The 24461-nt window shown below is 41.0% G+C and overlaps 1 protein-coding gene across 2 annotated transcripts in view; it reads left to right on the top strand.

Moving 5' to 3' along the window:
• The window catches only part of lrch2 (leucine-rich repeats and calponin homology (CH) domain containing 2), a 30163-nt gene extending 13617 nt beyond the window's left edge, over positions 1-16546 (top strand). The window contains exons 5-21 of one of the 2 annotated variants that reach the window (XM_084564661.1): positions 1617-1753; positions 1945-2075; positions 2195-2282; positions 3000-3096; positions 3222-3319; positions 3826-3893; positions 4654-4758; positions 4956-5024; positions 5506-5568; positions 6026-6074; positions 6239-6379; positions 6829-6879; positions 6967-7030; positions 8821-8933; positions 14240-14377; positions 14584-14661; positions 14924-16546. In XM_084564661.1, coding sequence (XP_084420787.1) covers positions 1617-1753; positions 1945-2075; positions 2195-2282; positions 3000-3096; positions 3222-3319; positions 3826-3893; positions 4654-4758; positions 4956-5024; positions 5506-5568; positions 6026-6074; positions 6239-6379; positions 6829-6879; positions 6967-7030; positions 8821-8933; positions 14240-14377; positions 14584-14661; positions 14924-15043 — 1610 coding nt within the window. In that variant the 3' untranslated portion in view covers positions 15044-16546. The remainder of the gene's footprint in view (positions 1-1616; positions 1754-1944; positions 2076-2194; positions 2283-2999; positions 3097-3221; positions 3320-3825; positions 3894-4653; positions 4759-4955; positions 5025-5505; positions 5569-6025; positions 6075-6238; positions 6380-6828; positions 6880-6966; positions 7031-8820; positions 8934-14239; positions 14378-14583; positions 14662-14923) is intronic. The other variant, XM_084564660.1, reaches the window with a different exon arrangement.
• The last annotated feature ends 7915 nt before the right edge of the window (positions 16547-24461 follow it).

Raw genomic sequence — 24461 nt, 5'->3', positions numbered from 1 at the left:
AAAAAACAATCTAAACAAAGATTAAAGATACGTTTTTTCTTTTGTTTTTATGTTAAACTTTTCATACTTTCATATATTATGTAACTTTAACCTTTTTATATTCTTCTTTTTTCTCACAAAATGTCTACATCAAAACAACTAAACCAAATTTCACTCGGAAGAAGATATCTTCTGCTACCATACTCTCAGTTAAATTTCTCCATGTTGTATTTTGTAAACACAAGCTCCTCCACATGTGATGGGAGCAGTCTGGAGTGATGAGATGACACAATATCTCCAGATGCCTCAGCTGTGACGGGCTGATGCAGTGTCTTCTCTCCTCGAGTATCTGCCCTGTTCACCGCTGTCTGCAGTCTATTAGGCAGTATAGGCTTCTGCGTCAATTTGATGGCATAGCTACAGTGACAGCGTAGAGAATACACAGATCCTAATGCCGTAGCTTGTGCACTTCCCCAGAAATGTAACTATGCACCGGCGATGCAGACCGCAAGAGCTGTGATTGGTCCTGCTGGTAGTAGCGTGTTTCCACTTTAGTATTTCCAGCTGCTTCTCCATCTCCACAATTTTCTAATTGATCAATAAAGTTGGAATACATCCAGGAGGAGGTTTGGAGATGCAGACATTTGTATGACTCGTGTTCGGACTGAAACTTTCACCGAAACTTCGCTGAACACGAGTCATACAAATGTCTGTATCCCCAAACCTCCTCAGTTAACCTCACCAATTCTTTATTGACCATCTCCATTGCGGAGATGGAGAAGCAGCCGGAAATAGTAAAGCGGAAACACGCTTCTACCAACCGGACCAATCACGGCTCTAGTTACATTTCTGGGGAGGTGCACGTCAGCAGCGGTGCTAGGCTCTGCGTAGGTGTCTGTGTTATCAACGTAGGCCAGACCAACGTATGGTCTGGGCTCTTGCCATTGCTACGGGATCAATTTGACGCAGAAGCCCAAACCGCCTATGAGTGTTATGAAAGATGGCATTAAATATTATGTGATTTTATTTTTACATAATAGTATGATTCTAAGTCCTCAAATGTGATTGTCCACATGGCGTGCCCATCGAAACAAAGTCTTGCCCCCGTCCTCACACGAGCAGTGATGAACAAGCAAAAGAAAAAAAAATAACTGTGGGGAGCCGGCTCTCACTCGATGAGAATCGTCTCTTCTGATTCACTATCAAGCATCGGCTCTCAGAGCTGGCTCTTTTGCACATGACACATCACTAGTAGTTTGGACAATGTGAAAAGTTCACCAGGAGATTCTTTCAGCTTTACAGGTGAAGATGCTCTTGAGTTGCAATAGCAGCAATAGTGGGACCTAATGTTTTTGAAAAAGAAAAAAAAAATCATGATACATGAATATATCTGATGCATTAATGTTGTTTGAGTCTGTTCTTTATTAAACTGCTTTAAACCACTTGAGTACCCACGAGGTACTACTACATATCAGCCTGGAAACAAGACCAACAGTTGCCTTAGCTTTTAGGGTTTACAATACTGGGATTAGATCTATCTCACCAGTGTAATAAAGCAGAATATGTGCTACTCATAGTATAGTGGAAGGAATGCAGAACAAACTTCTAACTTATACGTATCCTGTCTGTACTTTCAGAGTTGGCTGACCTGCCTCTCATCCGACTTGACTTCTCCTGCAATAAGATCACAGAGATTCCTCCAGCCTACCGGAAACTCAGGCAGCTGCAGCATATCATTCTAGACAACAATCCTATGCAGTCTCCGCCAGCACAGGTTTGTGCATGCACCTTATGCTCATATTTGTGTCTGTACATTGCCTCGAATATACAGCACAGCTTTCTCGTATGCTGCCGTGTCACATGCGTTTATGAATCGCCTTATAAACCTTATGCAATTGTACCCTCTAGTGGGCAAATGAGCATATTCTCAAGAAACAGCTTATGTGAATAATTTGCACGTTTCAGATTTGTCTAAAGGGCAAAGTGCACATATTCAAGTACCTGAACATCCAGGCATGCAGAATGGACAAGAAACCAGACACCTTGGACCTCCCTTCTCTAGGCAAACGTTGCCTCCCGCAGCCGCTTACAGATAGGTACTGACCTAGTCACCAAGTTTTATTTCATCATCATGCACTTATTTATCACGTTTGTATTCTGCATGTTATGTTCATTTATTCATTATTTAATACACAAATGTTTTGCATAATTCCAGCATGGAAGATGTTTATCCCAGCAAGAACCATGGGCCAGACTCTGGAATTGGTAGTGACAATGGCGACAAGAGGCTGTCTACAACAGAGGTCAGAGGTCTCACACACACAGCACTTACTGATGGCATCTTGTATTTTTCAAGCACAATCTGTGGAATTTGCTGACGCTTTTTGGAGTGATGTTAAATTCCAGCTCCCAGCCACTGTGTATTAGTTTTATTTCGTCAGTGGAAGTTGTAGTACTATAAACCTAAGAAATGAAAATTGGGTTCAGGCAATAGGCAGTATTAGGTGAAAGCTGGGAGGCTGTGGTAAATAAATAAATGAATAAATAAAATGGCTGAGGATCACAGGAAGAGGAACGCAGACTAGACAAAACAATGCTTAGATAAGTAAAGCAACAATGTGGCCAGAAGTGAGTTCTGACATGGCGCTGGGAGAGAGTGGGAGGCAGGCGATCAGGGCTGTTAGAGAGGAGCTGGGAAGGTCTCTGAAGGTAACCTGTGGACAAGTGGAGGACAACTGTGTCTACGATGATGTTAGAAGTCGTAATGGAAATCTACAACTTTGATTGGCACGCGTATGTGAATCTCCCTCTGTTCCAGACAACCAACCCTGCCACACCCATGACAAATTCCTGCAACATATATCATAATTCTCGTGAAGACAGCGTAACAGTGGAGACTTAAACCAGTCTAATATGTATAAATCTCAATGGTATATCTGCCTCGAGCTACAACTGTAACTCAAATCACTGCCGGTGGCAAAAAAAAGCAAACACTGATTCTTTGTCCTCTTCTCCTGCAGCCTTCTGATGACGACACTGTCAGCCTGCACTCCCAAGTCTCAGAGACAGCCCGTGCTGATGCCCTCTCACTCTTCTCCAAAATGGACTCTTGCAAAGGTTACCGAAAATAAGTATCGCACATTCCGTTTGACAGCAATAACAGAGACACGGGGATAGTTGAATGAAGTGCCTAAAATATGACAGCTTGTGTGATGAACGCGGATGCTTCCTCCCTCTATCAGATCAGGATCTCTATGACTTTATAGAGCCTAACCCCGATGAAGATCCTGCTCTGTCAGAGTGTAATGGGCAGCAAAGCAGTCATGTGTCTTGTATAAAGGTATGAGTCTGTCTATCTATCTATCTATCTATCTATCTATCTATCTATCTATCTATCTATCTATCTATCTATTACCTACCTACCTACCTGCCAGGGGTGGGACAAATCACAATGTGATATTATTGTATTATTATTGTGATTACTGAGTATTGCAGTGACAAATATATTGTGCTATAGCACCCCTTTCAGCTGCAGAACATGTTGCTTTTATGTCTGTTATATCTAATAATATAAAGTTCTCAGTCCGTACATCTTGCTTCACTCATGTCACTGTCACAAACCAAACTGTTTGCTTGGCACTCCTTGCAAATCTTATTTCTCACATGCGTCCCCATTTATATATTGGAAAAACAATACTTGGCGTCTTTGTGACGATACATATTGCTGCAAAAGTATTGTGAAACCATGCTGTATACACTCTCCCCACCCCTGCTATTGTTCTGTCTCTCCGTCTATCTACTTTCTCCATTTCTTTACTGGATGTGTTGTGTCTGTATCTGTTGCAGGAACTGGAGAAAGTTCTTAGCATGTCTCGCCAAAGCAAAGATAAAGATAGCTGGAAGGAGGAGTCAGGGTGAGTTCGTTTACCTGTGGCACACATCTTATAGTTCTCGTGCTCCAGCCATCATTCCAGACATTTCAAAATGCACATTTTGTGTGAATACAAGCAAGGCCCACTCTGTGGATGTAAGAAGTTTGTTTATGACACAATTTAAGGAGTCACCCAGTCCGCAAACCCATGGCCTAGTCATGCAGTTAGAAACCTGCTAGAACAAGCTAGAAAACTAAAGACGCTTTTCGATATATGAGAAAATATCGTGGTTCAGTAGAAGCAGGATAAAAACATGTTGTTGTTGTTGTTGTTGCATGACAGCTCGATCAGATATATAATTCACATTCAGACTGCACCTTTCATCCCCTGGTTCAAATATACATTGCGTGCCTCAACCTGAATGGTGTTCTATGGCTGACAGTTTCTGCAACGCCTGGTCCGACTGATTGACAGCTCTGACTCATTTTTGTAAATACAAGAAAATCTGCTGGCATTTGTAATCAGCTATGCAAAGAGCTCTACTCATTGTGTTTTAAAAAGAACATGAAATAGATGATAATTTCCAGTCCTGTTATAATATACATTGCAGTTTTCATATCATGTGGAGTTTAGATTAGAGATTAGTTTACACATTTATGGCTGTGTCAAAGAGCCTGTAGTGTTTTAACAGCTGGTATGCGGGTATGTGTGGGCGAAATTAGGTTTATTATAATGTTTAAACTTGCGCAGAAGCTGCATGAGTTCCTTAATATAATAACTTTGATTCTCAATTTTTCCCCAGCTCTGATAAGGAGCAGCTAGTTGAGGAAGAGGATGATGAGCTGAAGGAAGTGCTGGATCTGAGGAAGATCGCTGTCCAGCTTTTGCAGCAGGAGCAGCAGAGCAGGTGTGTGGCACTTGCGTATAGTTATGAAACAACAGCCGTCTGGTGGATCTGTGTTTTGCTGGCCTGCCCTTTTCCATCCCTTTGTCAGGTTTACTTTACTTGCTCTCTGGCAACCTTCTTTCCTTCCTTGATATTCTCTTGTCCTGCCCTTTCTGTCTTGCCTCGGCTTCTGCTTCCATTTCATGTACGGCTTCTAGACGACGGTCCTTAATTTGCAGAGCAGAGAGTCTCATTCACAGACGGAGAGTTACTGGCCGGGCGCACAGGTAGAAGGACTAATCATTATTTACAGAGAATTTACATGTCAGACTTTGTAGAGAACCATTCGTCAAACGGGTATAGTGTGATGTGGTTACTTTACACTACTTAAGTATTGCTGTTGCTAAGATAATTAAGTATGAGGAAATAATAACAGATTTGATGCTTGAATGTATGTGAATGTTTCCATTTCTGAAGAAACCTTCCCACGATCTCCTTTATGGAAAAAAATAAGTGCCATTGTTAAAAAGAAGAACAACCTAAACACATATCCATAGATTTAATCCCATTTGCAGATAAAAGCCCAGTGTTGCTCAAATAGTCGAAAGTCAGTTAGAGGTGACTCAGCCCACTTGGTTCATTGTTTAAGCTCTTTCTGAATAATGTACATGATTCATCCTGGGAAAATCTGTACTATGTACACTTCAACACTGGCTATCCCAGTTGTAAGAGTCCTTGTTTATACAGTTACTGTTACTACACCTGCAGATTCTTAAGTCACTCTGGAAGCTCCAGCAGCAAACCCAGGCTCCCACCTCAGACTGCTCGTAGGTAAGTACTGCTCGTAGGTACGTACTGCTCTGTACGGACTGTACCAGAAAAGGTTAGTCCTTCCCTCAAAGGAAACTCTAGAGGCCGCATTGTGATAAACTGTTATTCTTAATCCTGATTTTGTGACCACAGCTACTGCACCGTGTTAGGTGATAATATTTTAAAGTCCCATTTGTGTTCAACTACTCATCCAAAACAGGATAAATGGATTAAAGGGCTAATCATGTCAGCATGAGTAAGGGTTTATTTGCTTTTTGAGATCATGTTGAGATTAAGTATGACTTCTGACCTTAACCACACATGAAAACACAGCTGACACACAGAATTTGTCCATCAGCGGTTTGGCATGAGTCATGTCTGTACAAGTAGTCTACCTTACCACAATTAATTGTTTGGCTTATTAGATTGTGTTTTAAGGTTGTCTGTGAGTAAAACAAAACCATTGTGATTACTTTAGCGCTTCTCTGGATGAAGGGAGTAGTGGAGCATCGGTGCTGAGTGGGCAGGTACAAACGCTTTCTCTTTCTCCTAAGCAAACATACGATGCTCAAATATGCCAAATTACCCACGTCCTTCTCCTTTTATCGTAGTTCCTTACATTCCTCACGTGAGGTTTTCCATCCGGAAGATGCAGAAGAATTGTTCTAATATTATCTGTGTGCTTTCCCAGCCTTCGTCCTCCTGCTCCTTCGATGGCAGCTTGAAGACGGACCAGTCGGACTCAGAGCCAAAGTGGCCTGAAGTCCCCCCTGTCCTAAATCAGAATGAAGACCGCAGGCGGAACAAGTACCTGAGAAAGGATTATCTCAAGGTAGAAATGCGTACACACATAATCTCCAGATGATGATTTAACGTCTATTGGTGTTACTTGTATTAAGCCAAGCCAAGCATAGTGTTTTTGCTTTTGTTATCACAGACATCCATCTCTTCATCCCAGTACTTGAAAACGCAATTAATTTGAATTCTTAGTGCAGACTGAACTTGTTACACTTATGTTGTAAATACGCACTGGGCAATTAAAAACAGAAAGCCATTTGAGTTTTTCCAGAGAAAGGTGCAGTTATTCTGATAAGGGAAAACACTGTGTGAGAACATACCGTTATCATAACTTTCATCTTACTGCAATTTCCCCATTGTGGGACAAATAAAGGTTTTCTTATTCTTATTCTTATTCTTATTCTCAATAAAAGTGAAATGGAAAACAAGAAATTAAACTATTATTTTTAACGATTTAACAACTTGTCTGTCTTTTCCTGACAGTACAAGTGTCAGAGTGCTCGGAAAAGCTCCAGTGGGAACGATGACTGTGAGGTGGGTGGGAGAGACCCTTTGTGTGGACAAAAGCCCCAAAATCTTATCACCTCAAAATATAATTCCTTCCTCTGATTTTGTTCTCAGGAGGGATTGCGTAATGCTGATTTCAGCACCACTTTGACAGTGTTTGGACTAAAGCCAAGATCGGGTAAGACAGGCTTGTTTTTTGACTGCTATTGTCTTAACATTTTGGCTCTGCGTTTTCTCCTTGTCACTGCAGTAAAAGTCCTGAAATGTTCTTGGGCTTATAAATAGACTGCCACAGGAATGTGTCACGCAAATACTTGATACTCCCTTCTTTGTACGTGGATAAAATCACACTAGACAAGTATGCCAGCCATTTCTGCACCCAGTAACGAGAACAGACTGTTGAAAGGATGTATATTAAATTTCGCAAAACAGTTCTGTCTGTGTGCTTCTGTTTTGTCAGTGAGTAGATAAGAGTCTCACGCATGCCAAGCCTCACACAGTATTGATTTCAGTGTGAATCTTGTTGCCACGTGAAACCGAATACTTTTTAGGTGGAGTCCCTGCATCCTTTCTCTGGAAGTGTGATGGGTTTTCTGAGGAACTGTTGTGAACTGTCCTGTGCCAGATGAGACTTATTGTGCACTATTAATAGACGCTTCAGTGAAATAATACATCTTTGTGTGTGGGGATATAAAAGAGTTGAGCTTTCGGCAATATGAATTTGTACTTGACTGTCAATAACAGGCAAAAGGTCTCAAGTGAGAAAGGTCCAATGCTGAAAATCTCAGGTAAAATGACACAACTATACTCAAGACAATGCACAAAAAATATGGACTGTAAAAGTACTCAATGCAGCAACACGACTCCTATAGCAATTGCGTCTTGTAATCAGTGTTACTCATGCACTAATGTGCATGCATTAATATGTGGATTATTTTCCCAGTATATCAGTGGTTTTGTTAAAGAGTTCATATGACATTCAAAATCTATTTGTCCAAAAATATACCTCAACACTCTATATATTTTTGTCAAACTAACAAGGAATGCAAAACTGTATACATGGAAATAGTCATGTAAAGTAAGTTAAATTTGTATACTGCACCCCTGACAAACACACCTTGAAAGTGAACTGTTGCAACCCTCTGTCACAGTTACATACGTATGCTGAACGAGTCGTACCTGTTTATGTGCGTGTTTTTTTTTTCATTTAAAACACAATAGACGGCTGTGAAACCTGGTGATAAAATGTTTTCTTCCCTCTATCTAGATTTTCGTTATAACTCTCTATAAGCTGCAGGTTTATCCAAATAGGAAGTAAGTAAGTCAGGCCTTCAGTATCTTTATTGGAAATAACCTCCCTTGTAAGATGGAAAATAAAGTCGAGGTAACTGCCTGGTGGAGCTGGGGTGCCCCTTTAGCTCACCTGGTTGACATCCCCACTGTCACACACTGTCTCTCTCTCTACTCTACTGATCTATACAATAAAGCTGCAAAAGCCCCCAAAAAATACCATGCTAAAATCATCTGAGAGAGAACTGCGTCTTATATTTGAAAGTGCATCTTTGGAAAGTAAAATATCGTATATTGTGACTCTCAGCATCTCCAATTCTAACAAACCTTTAAAGAAACGTTTCATGGGAATTATTATGTTGCAGTATGAGAAGGTAGGTTAAAATGTGATGCCAGAAGTGTGAAGTGTACCCTGACCACTTATGGAAGCTATTTGATTAAGATGCCATTTTCTTCCCAATGTGGCTTTGTTTCATGGCTTTAACAATGTTCCTGATAACAGAGATTACTTGCTTGGATATCACTGTGGTTAATGAGTTTGGCAATCCCTTCTATTTGAAACTAACTATCTCTTGGCACAGGGAAATGACACACATCTCAGCTGGCCTGAGGTTGACCCTATTTCTTAGAATCTGTTTTCACTGAAACTCAAAACAGTGCATTCATTTATTATTTCAGCCTTCACCAGAGGAAGCCGCCAAGAGTACAGCTCAACAGACCCCAGTTTCACGATGAGGAGGAAGATGGAGCACTTGAGAGAGGAAATGGAGCAGATAGGACTCTTACGGCAGGTCAGACGCTGCGCGGCTTGTTTATGCCTTTGCCTTCCACAGAGGCAGAAGTTAACAGAGGCAGAAGCCTGTCAGTTCCTCCTTTTGTCCCACTCCTTTAAATAAGTAAGTGGCATCTAACTCACCAAAGTGTTTCCAGTTAGCAGTCACAACAGAATTCCTCTTCCCGCCATACACTGACTCATCACGTGTGTGCACGCAAAAACTTAAGTGACTTTATTTTGATCACTAAAACAATAAATAAAAAAAGCACTACAAATGATAAATAGAATGTTCTTGTAGTTATTAACTGACAAAATAATAAAACTACTAAATCACATCGACAAGTGTTTAATCAGCAACGTATTCATGTTGATGTGTGCAAAGCAGCCATGTCGAGTGGTATGTATATTTCCAATAATGACCAGTGTCTCTACTATAATTGTTGGAGATTTTTCTTTCAGTGCTGCAAACAGAGCAGCACTGACATTACTGAGCGTTTGGGAGCTTCCGGGGTTTGAGTCACAATCTGAGCTTTATGCTGGTCTCTAAAATAACCATTTTCAGGGTGAAAATTAACGTAGATTAAATAATGTGCATGCTTTCAGTGAATGAGAGAGACTTTACAGGTCATTATGTTGCACAATTTCACCCTCCAGTACTGTTAGTGGTTCTGAAACAGCTTTTGAGATACATTAGAAACAGCAGCCATCACAATATTCCACTGGTGTCTGCATTTATTTGTATAGAGAGCAAAAGGAGTATGTTCTTATCCTACTTCGTTTTAGGATGTGTCATCATTTGTACACTGTTGTGGTGCAGTACTTCACGTGACAAATGTACATTCAGAGTTATTCACCACAATGCACCATGTCAATCCTTGGGATCAAAAAAACAAAAATGGCGAGAGCCTAAAACACCCCGCACTGTTCACGTTCCTGTTTACCAGCTACTCTCTGATGGCACTTCAATGCCACCTGACAATAGGTGTAATGCATCACCTGCAAGCACATGCATGTACATTCTTGTGCATACCTGACGGTCCAATCAGGGACCCAGCTGTTGAAAAAAACAAAGCTCCTCAAGATACTTTTAATATTATAGAGTAATCGACAGCCCTGTCTGCTCCAACCAGACGTGTGTAATTGCAGGGTTTAAAGAATCCATTTACCAAAGCCTATATGTTATCTGCAACCTGAGTCTGAAAATGAGAGAACAGAATCTATAGACAGGAATGTGTGCACATTAGAATGCTTAAGAAGTGGCTGAGGGAGAATAGGCAGAATAAGCTGATTGAGAATGTTTATGACTTCTTACTAATAGTTTCTTCTGTAGTTCACAATTGTGCTGAAGTGTTTTATTCTGAGGCATCTACTTCCAAAAACTCTTGAGGGAAACGGAGGAGAACTGAACTCTCAGCAGCAAGTTAGAGACTGTCAGACACACCTTAACTGTGTGAAGTGAGAATAGTGTCTTTGGCACAGTAACAAAGGGAGAGCGGAGAAGGAAACCACCTCAAAGATAAGATTCGAGCATGAGTGACCCACCTCCTTTAGAGCATTCAAGGTGGTCACATGCCAGGAGAGTCTGAATGTTTTCACTTTGTTAATTGAGCAGAATATTCTCTCACCCACATGTGAGATCATCAGGGAGTTACCTTGCAGCACCTACAAGCTGTCATCACCTGCAACATAAATATGGCGCAAGCAGAAATGGGCAAAGCAAGTTAAAGGTGTGCTTAACCTACCCGATTTAAAAAAAAAAAAAAAAAAACAAGAAAAAAATCAAACAGATATTATCACACCAGTAACAGATGTTCTGGGCTTTACCTCATTCTTGTGTGCAGTTCCATAAGGCAAGATGTCCTGATATGTAGGAACCACACAAGCTGTATTTGTATAGTTTTCCAAAACAGCGTTTCCCAAAAGGTACAAAGGAGACCTGGGCGATTATAGAGACAGATGTGATAGTGTTGAAGAACAAGGACACTTTGTCCAAAGTTGAGATGCAACAGGAGGAACATGTGCTTTTAATGCTGGGAAGACAAGAATGGACATTCCTCTTGGCAAACCCCACAGTAAACAAGTATGGATTCAGAAACAGATTTAAACACAGCTTAACTGACTAGTGATCCACTGAGATTCTGTCACGTCGGAGAGTGCAATTTAGGAGTTACAGCAAGATTGGCAAGATTATAGTGACCTAAAAAAAGTGATACATAGAAGCATGGCACTATTTGGAAAGAATAAACAGGTGGTTAGACAGTCAGATGAACGAAGCCAGTAATTTAGGTGGTAATTTGGAATTTAGAGGCTTCCAGGTTGTCAGGGAGAGAAAGTTTTGAAATGCGCCCCACGTTAGGGAAAGTGTACGCATTGTCACGATGGCAGGAAGCAGCGATAATCCAATAGTCACAGTCGGATGCCTTAAAGAGTCACAGTCACCTCTTAATTTATGGCAGGTTGTACAACTGTGGGTTCAAATCCATGGGCCGACTGGGGCCTTTCTGTGTGGAGTTTGCATGTTCTCCCTGTGTCTGCGTGGGTTCTCTCCGGGTACTCCAGCTTCCTCCCACCGTCCAAAGACATGCTTGTTAGGTTAACTGGTGATTCTAAATTGGCCGTAGGTGTGAGTGTGAATGTGAATGGTTGTCTGTCTCTCTGTGTTAGCCTTGCGACAGACTGGCGACATGTCCAGGGTGTACCCCCGCCTCTCGCCCGATGACAGCTGGGATAGGCTGCAGCAGACCCTTAACAGGAACAAGCAGTTACAGAAGATGAATGAATAATTGAATTAATGTACAACTACGAAAATGAAAATAAATTAAAATGGTTTCATCTAAAGGGGGAACGTTTGTCTCCCCCTTGAGGCAGTGAAGGTAGACACACAAACTGTTGACTGTATGATATACGTCTGCCTGGCCAAAATAAAAAAGTCACCACCAAAGAAAAAGGTCACAATGTTTCTTTGAACTGCCTTTAGCATCAAAGCTAAAGGCATCAAAGCTTTACAGCACACATTCGATGTGGCATTGTTTCAATAAGCTTCAGCAATGTCACCAGATTTATTTCCATCCAGTGTATTGATCGATGATGACCACTGCATAAAGCCTTCTCCAGCACATCCCAAAGATTCTCAATGGGGTTAAGGTCTGGACTCTGTGGTGGCCAATCCATGTGTGAAAATGATGTCTCATGCTCCCTGAACCACTTTTTCACAATTTGAGCCCCATGAATCCTGGCATTGTCATCTTGGAATATGCCCATGCCATCAGGGAAGAAAAAATCTATTGATGGAATAACCTGGTCATTCAGTATATTCAGGTAGTCAGCTGACCTCATTCTTTGGGCACATAATGTTGTTGAACCTAGACCTGAGCAACTGCAGCAACCCCAGATCATAGCACTGCCCCCACAGGCTTGTACAGAAGGCACTAGGCATGATGGGTGCATCACTTCATCTGCCTCTCTTCTTACCCTGATGCAATGGTTCTCCACTATCCTTCCAGTTTTTAATAATGCATTGGACAGTTCTTAACCCAGTTTTAGTAGTTTCTACAATCTCCTTAGATGTTTTCTCTGCTTGATGCATGCCAATGATTTGACCTTTCTCAAACAGACTAACATCTTTTCCACGACCACAGGATGTGTCTTTAGACGTGGTTGTTTAAGAAATGAGAAGCTACTCATTGCATCAGTTGGGGTTAAATAACTTGTTGCCAGCTGAAAGATAATCAGCCATGCAGTAATTATCCAATAGGAGGCTTGTACCTATTTGCTTAGTTAAATCCAAGTGGCGACTTTCTTTTTTGTCCAGGCAGTGTATGAACACACAGTCCCTTCTCTCCTTTCAACACTCTCCTACTAGAAATCCACATTAATACTGATCTATTTCTGTTCCCATGGCTGGATTTGACCCTGATAACTGACGTCTTTCTCAAAGTGGCAACTATGTTCTCTGGTCATTGACCAATTTGAACGTTACGTGGTTTTCTTCTCCGTCTTGACCTGAAATTTCCTTCTTGACCATAGAAACAAGGCCCGACTGTTTCCCCGATCAATAGAGCTTTCAACCTCAATAAAATGATTGTCACAGAAGGAGCGAGATTACAGTCATGCTTTCCAGTCCCAAGAAAATGCTCTGTGTGGAAACTACAATTGAGCAGAAGCAGATGGGTTTCAGAAAAGGAGCTGAATGAATGAGTTTAACATTTAGAAAACATCGTGAGACAATGCTGAGAGCAGAACGGCCCCTCATCAAAACATTTTCAAAAAAGACTTAGTACACCAATGGCCACTGAATCCCCCCACAATCTTTACCATCAATGTCAAGATCTACAACATCTTAGAATTTATTATGATGTTTAATCCCATCATATTAGGCAGGAACACGTCATTTCACATCCTTTTCGTGATAATCTCTGATTTAATCATAAGGACAAACGTGCCATCAGATAAACCGGGATATGTACAAGATACGTACACCCTCATGTACAAGAACAAACAGGCTGGTTTTGGCAGGTGATGTGCACTGTTCAGATAAGATAACTGACCCCATGTATGACTTATCCTTCTGCATAAGATTATCTAATTCCCAGGTAGTAATCTAAGAGCAAGTGAATCCCTGAACTGTGGGCCTCAGGTGTATTGGAAGCACCTTCCTTAATTTCCCTTTTAAACAAATCACTAAATGTTTCTGGAAAATCCAAGTAAGGCTTGTCGTTGTGTTATATTATCAGGAGTATTTGAATTATTCAATCTGGAAGAAGCAAGATTTATTGTAAGTAATAAGAGATTGTGAGATTAAATATTTTGGCAGTTATACTCTGATGAGATGGGACATCACAGGTGTAGGTAGGAGATAGGAAATGGACTCCCTGGAGTCTAGATGCTGCTGGTAATGAGATGGGGAGGAGGGAATGCGATGTGACAGAAGTTAGAGCAGAAACTTGAGCCTTGGGTAACGCTGACAAAAACAACTATGTCACTAAATGGTGACATTGAAAGTGAGAATTAAATAATTTATAGGGCATAGGAAAGCTGAAGTGACCAAAATAATAGAGCAGCATTAAAAGCCCAAATTGACTGATGAGGAACAGATACATAATGTGAAGCGACAGATGTTGCTTAATGAACTTACTAAGCTTAAATTACACTCAAACATGACCCAGCACAGATGACAAAATTCTTCTCATTAGCTGATTTACACCCACATGCATTCCTCTGGGAATGAATAATTAAAAACCAATAAACATCCCTTTTTACCCATAATGTATACTTACAGTATATCTTTTGTTATGGCAGTAATACTTGATAATGTGTCTGCAGAACATTGAGTCCAGACTGAAGGTGCTGCTTCCAGATGATGTTGGAGCTGCTCTGATGGACGGAGTTGTCCTTTGCCATTTAGCAAATCACATCTGTCCTCGGTCTGTAGCCAGCATCCATGTACCATCACCTGCAGTGGTAAGCACATCTAAAACGGGTCTTTTTTTTTTTAATCTTATATAAAATACCTCCTCATAAATCTAAATTAAACTTCTATGGTCATAGTGGTTCCATAAAGTGTTTGTTGTCTTCATAGCCTACAGGACTTTACAGTTTAGTGCTATTTTTTCCTTTGTTCCGCTTTTGATTTAATAAATTAACATGATTGTTATTCTGGCTTCCAGCCAAAGCTAAGCATGGCTAAGTGCCGTCGGAATGTTGAGAACTTCTTGGATGCCTGCAAGAAGCTGGGTGTCCCACAGGTAATTAATGCTAACTATCTCAAAATCTTGTTCATGCATTACCAAGATAGTGTTATAGTGTATTTGTTTACCTTTATATGATTTGTGATCTGCCAGTGATATTAAACGATGGGCTCAGGATCATAAATTATAAGTCTTATTCGTATTGCCTAATGTCTACCACATCTATACAAGTTTTGTCATGCACGCCGCCTGGTCTGATCTACACCTTTATTTATCAAAGCCATGAACTGATGGAGACTTTCTCTCTCCGCTAACTCAGGACAAACTATGTCTGCCACATCACATCCTAGAAGAGCGTGGTCTGGTGAAGGTGGGTATGACTGTCCAGGCTCTGCTCGATCTGCCTCCATGGAAGCCCACACAGCTGTCAGCTGTTTGACAAGAGCCTGAATGTTGCATCCGACCTTCTGTCATCCAGCGCAACTCTCTTCCTAGCCCAAACCTGCACCCCATTGCCTGGGACCAGAGAGCCCCCCGGGGCGAGGATCCAGCAGCCCATCGGTCTTTGGGAGTCAGCTTCTGCCTGACTGATACAGGAGAGCCCCGATCTCCTTATATGATGTCAGCCAACACCAACTTCCTGTCCATCACATTTTCACTTGTATCCTGTTGCGTGTTACTGGGGTCATCCTGTATGTCTGTGGACTTGCAATGTGACAGTGGTTTTCCCGAGCTGCACAGTTAAGACTTGCTAAAGAGACAAACATCACAGTGGGTTTATAAGAAGAACTGTCAACAGGTCTCTAGTCTGCAAGTGTCAGTACTGACAAGAATTTCATACTGATTTTGGACACAATGGTGACAAGATGACATAACTCACTCTTTCACTGAAGAGGCACTAAAGTTGAATTTGTTTGTCACGTGAAAGTTCATTTTTGAATTAAGTAGTGTTTGCTTTTTACATGGTTTTCATCTGGACATCTTCTTTTGAGCAGCCAGGCCCGATTCAGAAGTAGCGGATTTGTTTGCCATGTACTCTATTTGATTGGTTGCATTCCTCTGCTTGTTAAGGGAGATTGCAAGCCAGTATTGGATGCCGTATGTGTTTGTAGTCATGCTACAGTGGACATTCCTCCAGCTTTTCTGAAACTGCAGTGTGATTTCAATCTCAAAACAACTGTGCAAATCATACCAACTTCACAGACCTGCATTCACCAGGGGATGTGATGTTCGACCACTGTGATAACACATGCTTGGCTGTTGCCAAAAGCAGAATATTCTGTTTTGTAGCATTTGTAGCATTCCATGTGCGTGCAAGTTTTTTTTTGGTTTGCAACAACACTTTTCTAGATGTTTGATACTTTCTTCACAGTCATTGCCAATCATCACAGTTATTTGCTGTGTTGTATACAAAGCAGTTGGGATTTTGTTGCTTTACATGACCTCAGATGAAACATGTTTATAATGTATGTGTTGTGGATGAGTGCAAGTGATGAGCCTCTGGTTCAGAAAAGGCAAACTTTCCACGCATGGCATGGCTTTATCTTGGCGCCATGCCACCCTGCTGTACGTGGTTTCTGGTCCACGTCATTTTTCAGGGAAATTAAATTATTTATGCATTTATTTACTTGTTGTATTTTTATATGTTGTTGATTTGTGCGTCTTAATTCTGACTTCCCATTCGGGTGCAGATCTCATATGTGTTTTCTCTATGCTTCTAGCCTGGAAGCCAGACCTGGATCCCCCACATTTTTTGGGGCGGATAGTTGGTCTGGAGTGCCTCCGTTGGGATCTGATTATGCTCCAGTAAAGATCTGCTGGGCCAATCAAATCCTTTGGGTGGGCATTATGGACAGAAGAGTAACAGCGATGTAGTCATACATGTCATCTCAGCACCAAGGAGTTGAATTTGTTTACAATAAAATGGCTCTGATTGGTTGTAGGACTGTCCAGTTTTGTGCAGAGGTATTTTGTTCTCTGTATCAGTTGAAACACACGCCATAACACATTGTAACTCGAGAAAAAAATCCTCAATCTGACACAGCATTTTGAAAATAATACTCTTGAAGATATAGGAAATACAGCCCTAAGCAGGCATGTGCTGCATATAGCACAACCAAAAGGTTTCCAGCAGGACACAAAAAAGTGATGGACACATGGCTGTGAGATGCTTGCTGTTGTAGTACTTTTTTAAAACCAACAAACAGAAAAGTTACATGTTAGCTCATTCTCCAAAATCTAGCTGACTTCAGCACACACTTTCACATACAACTAGAAACATTTCTGGTTGTCTGTGTTGGTTGCAGTTTACCGTGTTTATTTATTTATTTTTGTATTTTTCTGTCAGAGCCCATCATTTCACCATGAAGGATTTAAAACCTTTTGTTTACAGTCGTCATGCTTGAGCAATTTTAACCACTAATAAATGTGAATCTCTTTATGTGCAATGTCAAAACAGTAATTTTCACTCTGTCAATTATGCTGACAGCATTGTTGGCAGCATTAAAAATGCTAGCATGACAGAAACTCTATGGCAAAGCCTGAAGGGTTTCCAAAGAAAATAATAATAATAATAACTGATGTCACACAATTAATTAAACCGTGTGTATTTTGGGTTTTTTATGTTTAAATCATTGTTATGAATTCCCTATTATTCCCTATTATATTCCCAATATCTGAAATGTAATAATTTTCTTTGCAGGCTTGTGAAGTGGTTGTCATAATTGTCTGGATTTTGTTTTGGTAGAGCACAACATTCCCTCAGGCAGGTGTGGTAAACCAATCATTTTGAAAATTAGGGCTCTGACATGTGAATAACAGCTGTATTACTATAAATCGATTCATTCTAAACATCAGCTTCCAACTAAACTTAGACTCAGAGTACAATGATTGGTGGGGAAGACGTGTGTGTGTGTGTGTGTGTAAAGCTGAGGAATGTCATACTCATGTTTTTCCACCTGACTGAGCTGTATTCAAAAATGTTCCGTGGAAGGAAAGCTAACTGCTTCACGATTTGAATTGACCTCAAACAATAACATGCTGATATGTCATCAGTGAATTGGCATGTGGTGGCACAGGCTGTGGTGTTTCAGGCAACCCATTTGTACAACAGAAACATGTAGTCAACATCACTAGAGCAGAGTCAGTTGTTGAGTGAAGATGTAGCAAATCATCATGCTGCAACAACCTTTCTGGCATGGTTTAGCCGTAGTGGCTGGAACATCCAAGGATGACAATGCTATGTTAAAACAGTGAAAATCAAAGTGTCTGTGAAGGTTGTCTGTCATCCAGGTCATGGAATATCCAAAAAGCGTTAAAAAAGGCGACTGGACATGTAGAGGTTTTGAGAAAAACTCTTCAAGTCCAGTTGCCTTTTTAAACGCTTTTTGGATAGTGAAAGTCAAACTGTATTACAACATCTAAGCATCTACATGACATATTGTGCCTTAGAAGAAGGGTATGTTTTATTTTTCTGTACTTATTTCACATGTTTATTAAATCCACCAGTGTTTTCTACCTTTTAATTGATGATTATACTCTGAGGTATTGACTTCTCTGTGAAAAATGCTATATATCGTTACAGCGCAACAACTTGAGAACACTTTCTTCTGTGGAGCTTTGGCTCTGATTGGCTACTGGGGAATTTACTGAAATCACACTGGGCAAATCTCATCTGTATGTCACATGACCAGATGTTCCAATTTGAAAATGACTCTGCTTTCCCTGAATGGGGTGCATTTTATTTTGTGCCATCACATTCCAAAGAAAAGATCCCAGAGTACAGAGCTTCCAGTTTATCAGACCTTGAGTGTAAAATATGCACAGGTCATCACAGAATCTCAGGTTGTTCCTTTTATCCTTTTGCAGAAAAAAATCTGTTGTTGATCTTTTGCTTAGCTTCATACCGTCTTGCAAAACAATCTGCCTTTGGAATTGCCCAGATTCTTTTTTTCTTTTCCCCCGCCTGCAGTGGACGTGCGTTCTTTTATCATCCTTTATTCATCAAAGACGGTATTTTTAAATGATAGACACATCTGGACAAGCATTTTAGAAGAAATAAAAACTCTAAAGTATGCTGGGCTTGTTCGAAAGTGGGCACCATCATAAAATATTTAGTGCTCACTATTTTAAACAAATTTATTGTGAAACACAACTTTACAGAAGGTTATATCACTGCTGGCAGCAATGCAACTTCTCCTGACCTTCATTTGTCCATCATTTCAGGTATGAAGACAAGAAATGAACCTGATAACTGAACCTACCTCACGTTGGCTGTGGGAAATTTAAGAGGTTTAGATTTTAAAAAGACAAGTTGAGAAATGGGGCCAGATCACTTCATAGATTGTGTTTTAGACCTTTGGCTAACAATGTCTGGCAATGTGTTTGAATTAGATTTTTATGATTCTGGCACAGGATGAGTCTGACACCACAGCAGCAATAATAATAGCTTAGTCATCACATTTGGTTACTGGTGTGCTTTTCCTTGGGATTAAATGGGATGATTCAGATAGACGGATAGATAGAACCACCCGTCACTGGTTACCGTCTGCTAAAGTACAACTGAATGGTGTGGTGCCTTTACCAGTTGAACTTAGCAATGAGTTGCACTGAAAACATCGGACACCCTGTTATCTCTCTGTTGTAGTTGCCAATGGTTCTTTACTTTACTTAACCCTTGTGTGTTTTCTTTTTTCCATAGTAACCGCTCATTATACACCTGGGTGGGTCCTATGTGTGTTCCACTTTAAAACAAATAGCTTTGCTTTTTGATTCCGTGTTTATTCTTTGTAATTGCATCTGTCGCATCATTAATTCCAAAACCTGCTGGTGCATGCATGCGGAAGCAGGTCAAATGTTAAAATTCAAATGCAATGCTTCTTTATGCTGACTCAATTATAACCGCAATGCAATTTAGGTGTGGAACAGGTGTACAGCTTTCTTTAATTTTTTTTGCTCAATTGTAAACCCTAAAAGGTGTGATCACTCACTAATCTGTTAACTACAGAGAACAGAACAGTCCCGATGTCAGTTTGTGCAACGTAAAACCGGCATCATCTCACCGATGCCTTATTAATTTTTTATTTACCTGCAAACACCACTATATGCTACGTTTCCCTTTCATTTGTCAGTTTTACTGAAAATTGATTAAGTGCCAAGTCAAGATTTTGTAATTATCAAGGTGTCCTTTCATCTCAGCCTTCAGTATATGGGCAATAGATATGCTGGTGCCACTGTCTGACACTTGTAGACAGATGTCTTCTAAATTGTTTAATTTGCCCACACAATGCTTCTGCAACACATGCATGACATCCATTTAAACAATAACCAAATGGTCGTATAGCTGTTGACATAGTTTTTGGTGGCTGTCATAGTTCCTCATATTTACTCTGTTTGTGAAAAAGTCCTTGCAAGATTGGTTTCCAAAGAAAATATCCTGCCTCAGTTGTCTCAGTCAGATAAATCGCTCCCCTTGCTGAGTTTGAAAAACAACGAGGAAACTGATGAACTGATAACGCACTGATAACGCTCAATGTGCACATAGTCACATGACTATTATTTGAGCAGTAGTGGAAAAGAAAAAAACAGAACCTATTAATGCTTACACTTAAACATGTGTAAGGTTTGAAATCACATGTCATGTGAACCTACTGTCATTGTTAAACACCAGTCTCTCTGTTATCTTCTGTGAACAAAGTGTTTTATCTCTGCATCTACCGGTTCTCTATTGTTTGGCTCATTAGACTAATAAATAGCTTTTGTTATGGGGACCTGGAAGCAAGTCAACACGTTGCTAGTGTACACATTGTTCTTTGGATTGCACAACACACCCCGATCAGACTTAATGACAAATCTGACATACCTGGAAGATGTAATAGACAAACTGGCGCATAATTTTCCCACAGTTGTTGATTCACATCCTTGTGCTATCATTTTGACATCTTGATCAGACAAAACAGTGAAACAGTGAGTCATGTCTAGATACTACACTGCCGAGTAAATTCAAGCTCATGTACATAAGCTTTTTGTATTTTAAGACTAGTCTAATGCATGCAGGACTATAAAATGACTGAAACTAAACTCTTGTACATATCATCTGTAAATTTGAGGCCTTTTTCTTAAAAAACAAACATGGCCAATATAAAATAAAATCCAATCCTTTGCAGTTCAGACTGTGTTGTCTTGTTTATATGAGTCTCAGGCTGGGGATTTATTGTGGGAGTACACAAACTGTGAACTGACATCATGGGCATTCATCTTCTATACCCGCTTATTCCTTAACAGGAATATAGAAGATGAATAAGGGTCCTGTTAAGGGTCGCCCAACTGTCATCAGGTGAGAGGCAGGGGTACACCCTGGACAGGTCGCCAGTCAGTAACACAGACAGACAACTATTCACACTCACACCTACGGCCAATTTAGAATCACCAATTAACCTAATGTTGGAGTACCCAGAGAGAACCCACGCAGACACAGGGAGAACACCTCGCCACTGTGCCGGCCATTTCATCAATAATCAAAAATGAAATTTAAAGTGAAGACAAATCCTCTGCAAAAAAAAAAAATATTTATTGTTTCCTCTGTGTTTCTCTGAATCCTCTCTTTGCTCTTCTGTCAACACTGACATTGTCTCCAGTTTCTCACACACTCACACTCATCGTCTTTAAAGTCTGAGTGCACACTGATGACTTGAGACTATAACTACACGTAGTGGCAGAGAAGAACAATGCATTGTGTGTTACAGTATTGGTTATTTTGGTGGTGTGATGCATGGGAACCTTGTTCTTGGGAACTCTGTTGCAAAATTTGGTCTATGTTATGCATGCAATTCTCTGCCTTGAAGCCTGCATGTCTCATCAAACTAGCTGCTGCACTGCCTGTTCTCACTGGCTGACAGTGAGCTGCTGTTTTAGCATAAATACAGTCTGAAGAAATCACAAGCTTGTAAAAAAAAAAACTGGTCCAGCAATGTTTAACTGAAGGTTGAACTTTAGCATATAGCTTTAAGCCCAGCGGAGTAGCATTAACAAAGAGAATTACTCTTTGGCCTGTGAACACGCAGGTACACAGACGCACAAGCGCTCACATGTAAAAGAGCTTGTGTTCCTGCAGGTAGTTATTCCTTGGAAATTGAAGGGGAATTTGGCAGGGGTTCCTGATATACCAGTTCACAGCATTAAACAATATTTCACTCTCTTCTGTGTATTTTATTCTTTTTAATCGAATTTTGCACATTCCAGGTTTTATTTGAGGGGATGCATTTTGATTTGACCAAAATAAATGAAGATTGCTGCGGGAATTCTCTGGTGATGCTCTGTCATGCTAGCCTAGAATCTAGACGCGCCCCTAGCGGCAGCAAATTACATGTGCTTCCAGGGGCAGTCTAGTTACTCTCCGTTGACTTGAGATTTCGAAAAATCCAAGATGGACCGGGCCAATCAGGAGTCGGTGGGCAGGCTTAACATGATGACGACTGACCTGCGACCATAAGTTCCGTGAATTACGCGTGAATTCCCCATCCTGCTAGAACTACCAGAGCGACGGCTGCTGCTAGCGAACAACTTTCTTTCGAATCGGCTTTGGCCGCCACTCTGAAGGACTTGAAGTTAAGCTTTTCTCTGAGAAAAGAACAAGAAACTGCACTGAGGTCGTTCTTACAAAAGAAGGATGTATTTGGAGTTTTGCCAACCGGATACAGCAAAAGTTTGATCCACAGCTTAAAAATGATTAATGCAGGAGAAACTCAACCTGTGGGCGAACAGGTTTTTTCCACAACACATGCAAGGAACTCTCTTTTCCGTCGCTCTGACTACGTCACCTTCTTCGTTGCTCTGATTGGTTGTCCAATCGCTATCCTATTGCGTGGAGAGGGAGTTTGAAAGACAACCGTTTATCCCACCCCTCCAGTTGAGCCCTGTCTATGGAGAGTGCCCAGACCCTACATTTAATGTGGGTCTGGCTCGTCAGGCTACTGTCATGCCTCTTTCCCCATGAATTTCCTGTCCATATTCATGCTCAGTTGAGTTTGCATGGCAAGAATGACAAGAATTGTCCAGTCTTCACCTCTGAAATCCTCCTCTGTGGGTTCAGCAGAACATTTGGAATGATTATCTTGCTTGAGAAAGCAATGTCGCACAATAGGTTTGGGAGGCGTATTTGTCAGCTTGAGCAGATAATGCGTTTAAGAATTTACTTTGTCACTGATACCAGCTGTTGCTGTCCATCATCAATGGAAATTAGTGCACCAGTAGCCCCCAAACCCAACCCCCACTGCCCCTTGATGGGGTGAACCGTTCATGGGAGGGCTGGGTGGCGCCTGATATGAGTATTACATAGATAGGAGAGAGGTTTCAATTTCCCATTGCCATTCTCCTCACTATCTGAATGGACTTCTGATCAGGATGCTTGCTGCGGTGCCTCTTTGGAATGCACTTCCAGCAACAGATCTTAAGACTTCCTTAAGGAAGTTTGATGTCCGGATCCGTTACAAGAAATGCAGGATATGTTGGGTTCTTTTGATGATGATGGAATTGGTGTTTACAGTTGTTGTCAGGTCATCCCTGGTGTGCATGCCCAGAAAAGTAGTGCTCCTGGCTGACTCCAGGTCATTGCTGTTGACTGAATCATGAGTGGAGTGTGCACTTCATGGTTCATCCTGAAGTAAACAGTGATTCAGTGATAAGATTTTGTTGATTTTGTTGCACCAGACAGTGACTCGGTTCACTAACTTCCAGTAGGCTGAGTTTTCATTGCTGTTGATAAGGCCATTGTTTCTTGATGTGGTTTGAGCTTTTCTTAGCTAATATCTCTTTAATTTCATTTGTTGAAACATTTTTCTCCACATCGATTCTTTATATTTCTCATCTCATTGTTTTAGTTTCTCCCCCTTTAGCATTATTCCCCCTGGGCCTTATTGTACTGAGCTCCCTTTTCCTCCTTCCTCTATTGTTGCTGACAGTTTTGTGGTCCTTGATGTTTTTTAAGAGATCCTGCATTGTATCAAATTCTGGGATTCCCCTCCTAAGCCACTGCACCAATCATGCCACCGGGTCTACGTTGCTCCAAGCTGTTCTACGAGTCTCTCCAGATTCTGGGATGCCATCCCAAGTGGTCTCATCTGTGTCTGCAAGTGGTTCCTCCAGTCTCTCCAGACTCCTGGCAGTCTTCCCAGGCAGTCCTGACAGCTTATCCTGTATGCACAGCTGGTTCTTTGGTTCTGAGTTACAAAACCACTCTTGAATTAGCCTGGTCATGTATTTTTATCAAAACCTTTTATCAGACAGTATCAGTTTAATTTTCTTCCTCATTCTCTTAGGCTCAATGTTGGGCACGTAAGTTATAGTTATTAGTTACTTCTCCCAAAAAGTAACTGAGTTAGAAACTGAATTACTTCACTATAAAAGTAACTAGTTACCAGTAAAAGTAACTATTGCATAAAAAATGTTTAAATACGTTTAAGAATTAGATTTTTTTTCTGAACGTAAGGTACACTTCACGGGTACGTTCTTGCCTTTTACCTCAATGAGGTTAAAGTAGTGCCTATAAATCAACTTTACCTCTGAATGCTCCGATCTCTCCATTGCTGCAGGCTATCTCTGATCGCTTGTGTGATATTGCTATGCACGCGTTTGTGTGTAAATAACACCCGCCCAACTGAACACTGCCCTGCCGATGATTGGCTTACCATCTTACTCTACCTTAGCCAATCATCATTAAGGCGTCTACCGCCCACCCCACCCCACCCCACCCAAAGGAAAAACACCTCTTGTGGCTGGCTGACAGCGCAAGTAACGCACCACATTTAGCTGTCGGTAACGGTAATGGCGTTGTAACGGAGGAAATGGTAATTAGTTAGATT

Source organism: Chelon labrosus, assembly GCF_963514085.1.
Source record: "Chelon labrosus genome assembly, chromosome: 17".
Classification (NCBI taxonomy): Eukaryota; Metazoa; Chordata; class Actinopteri; order Mugiliformes; family Mugilidae; genus Chelon; species Chelon labrosus.
The sequence above is the reverse complement of the archived record's forward strand: the minus strand, read 5'-3'. Positions and strand labels throughout refer to the sequence as shown.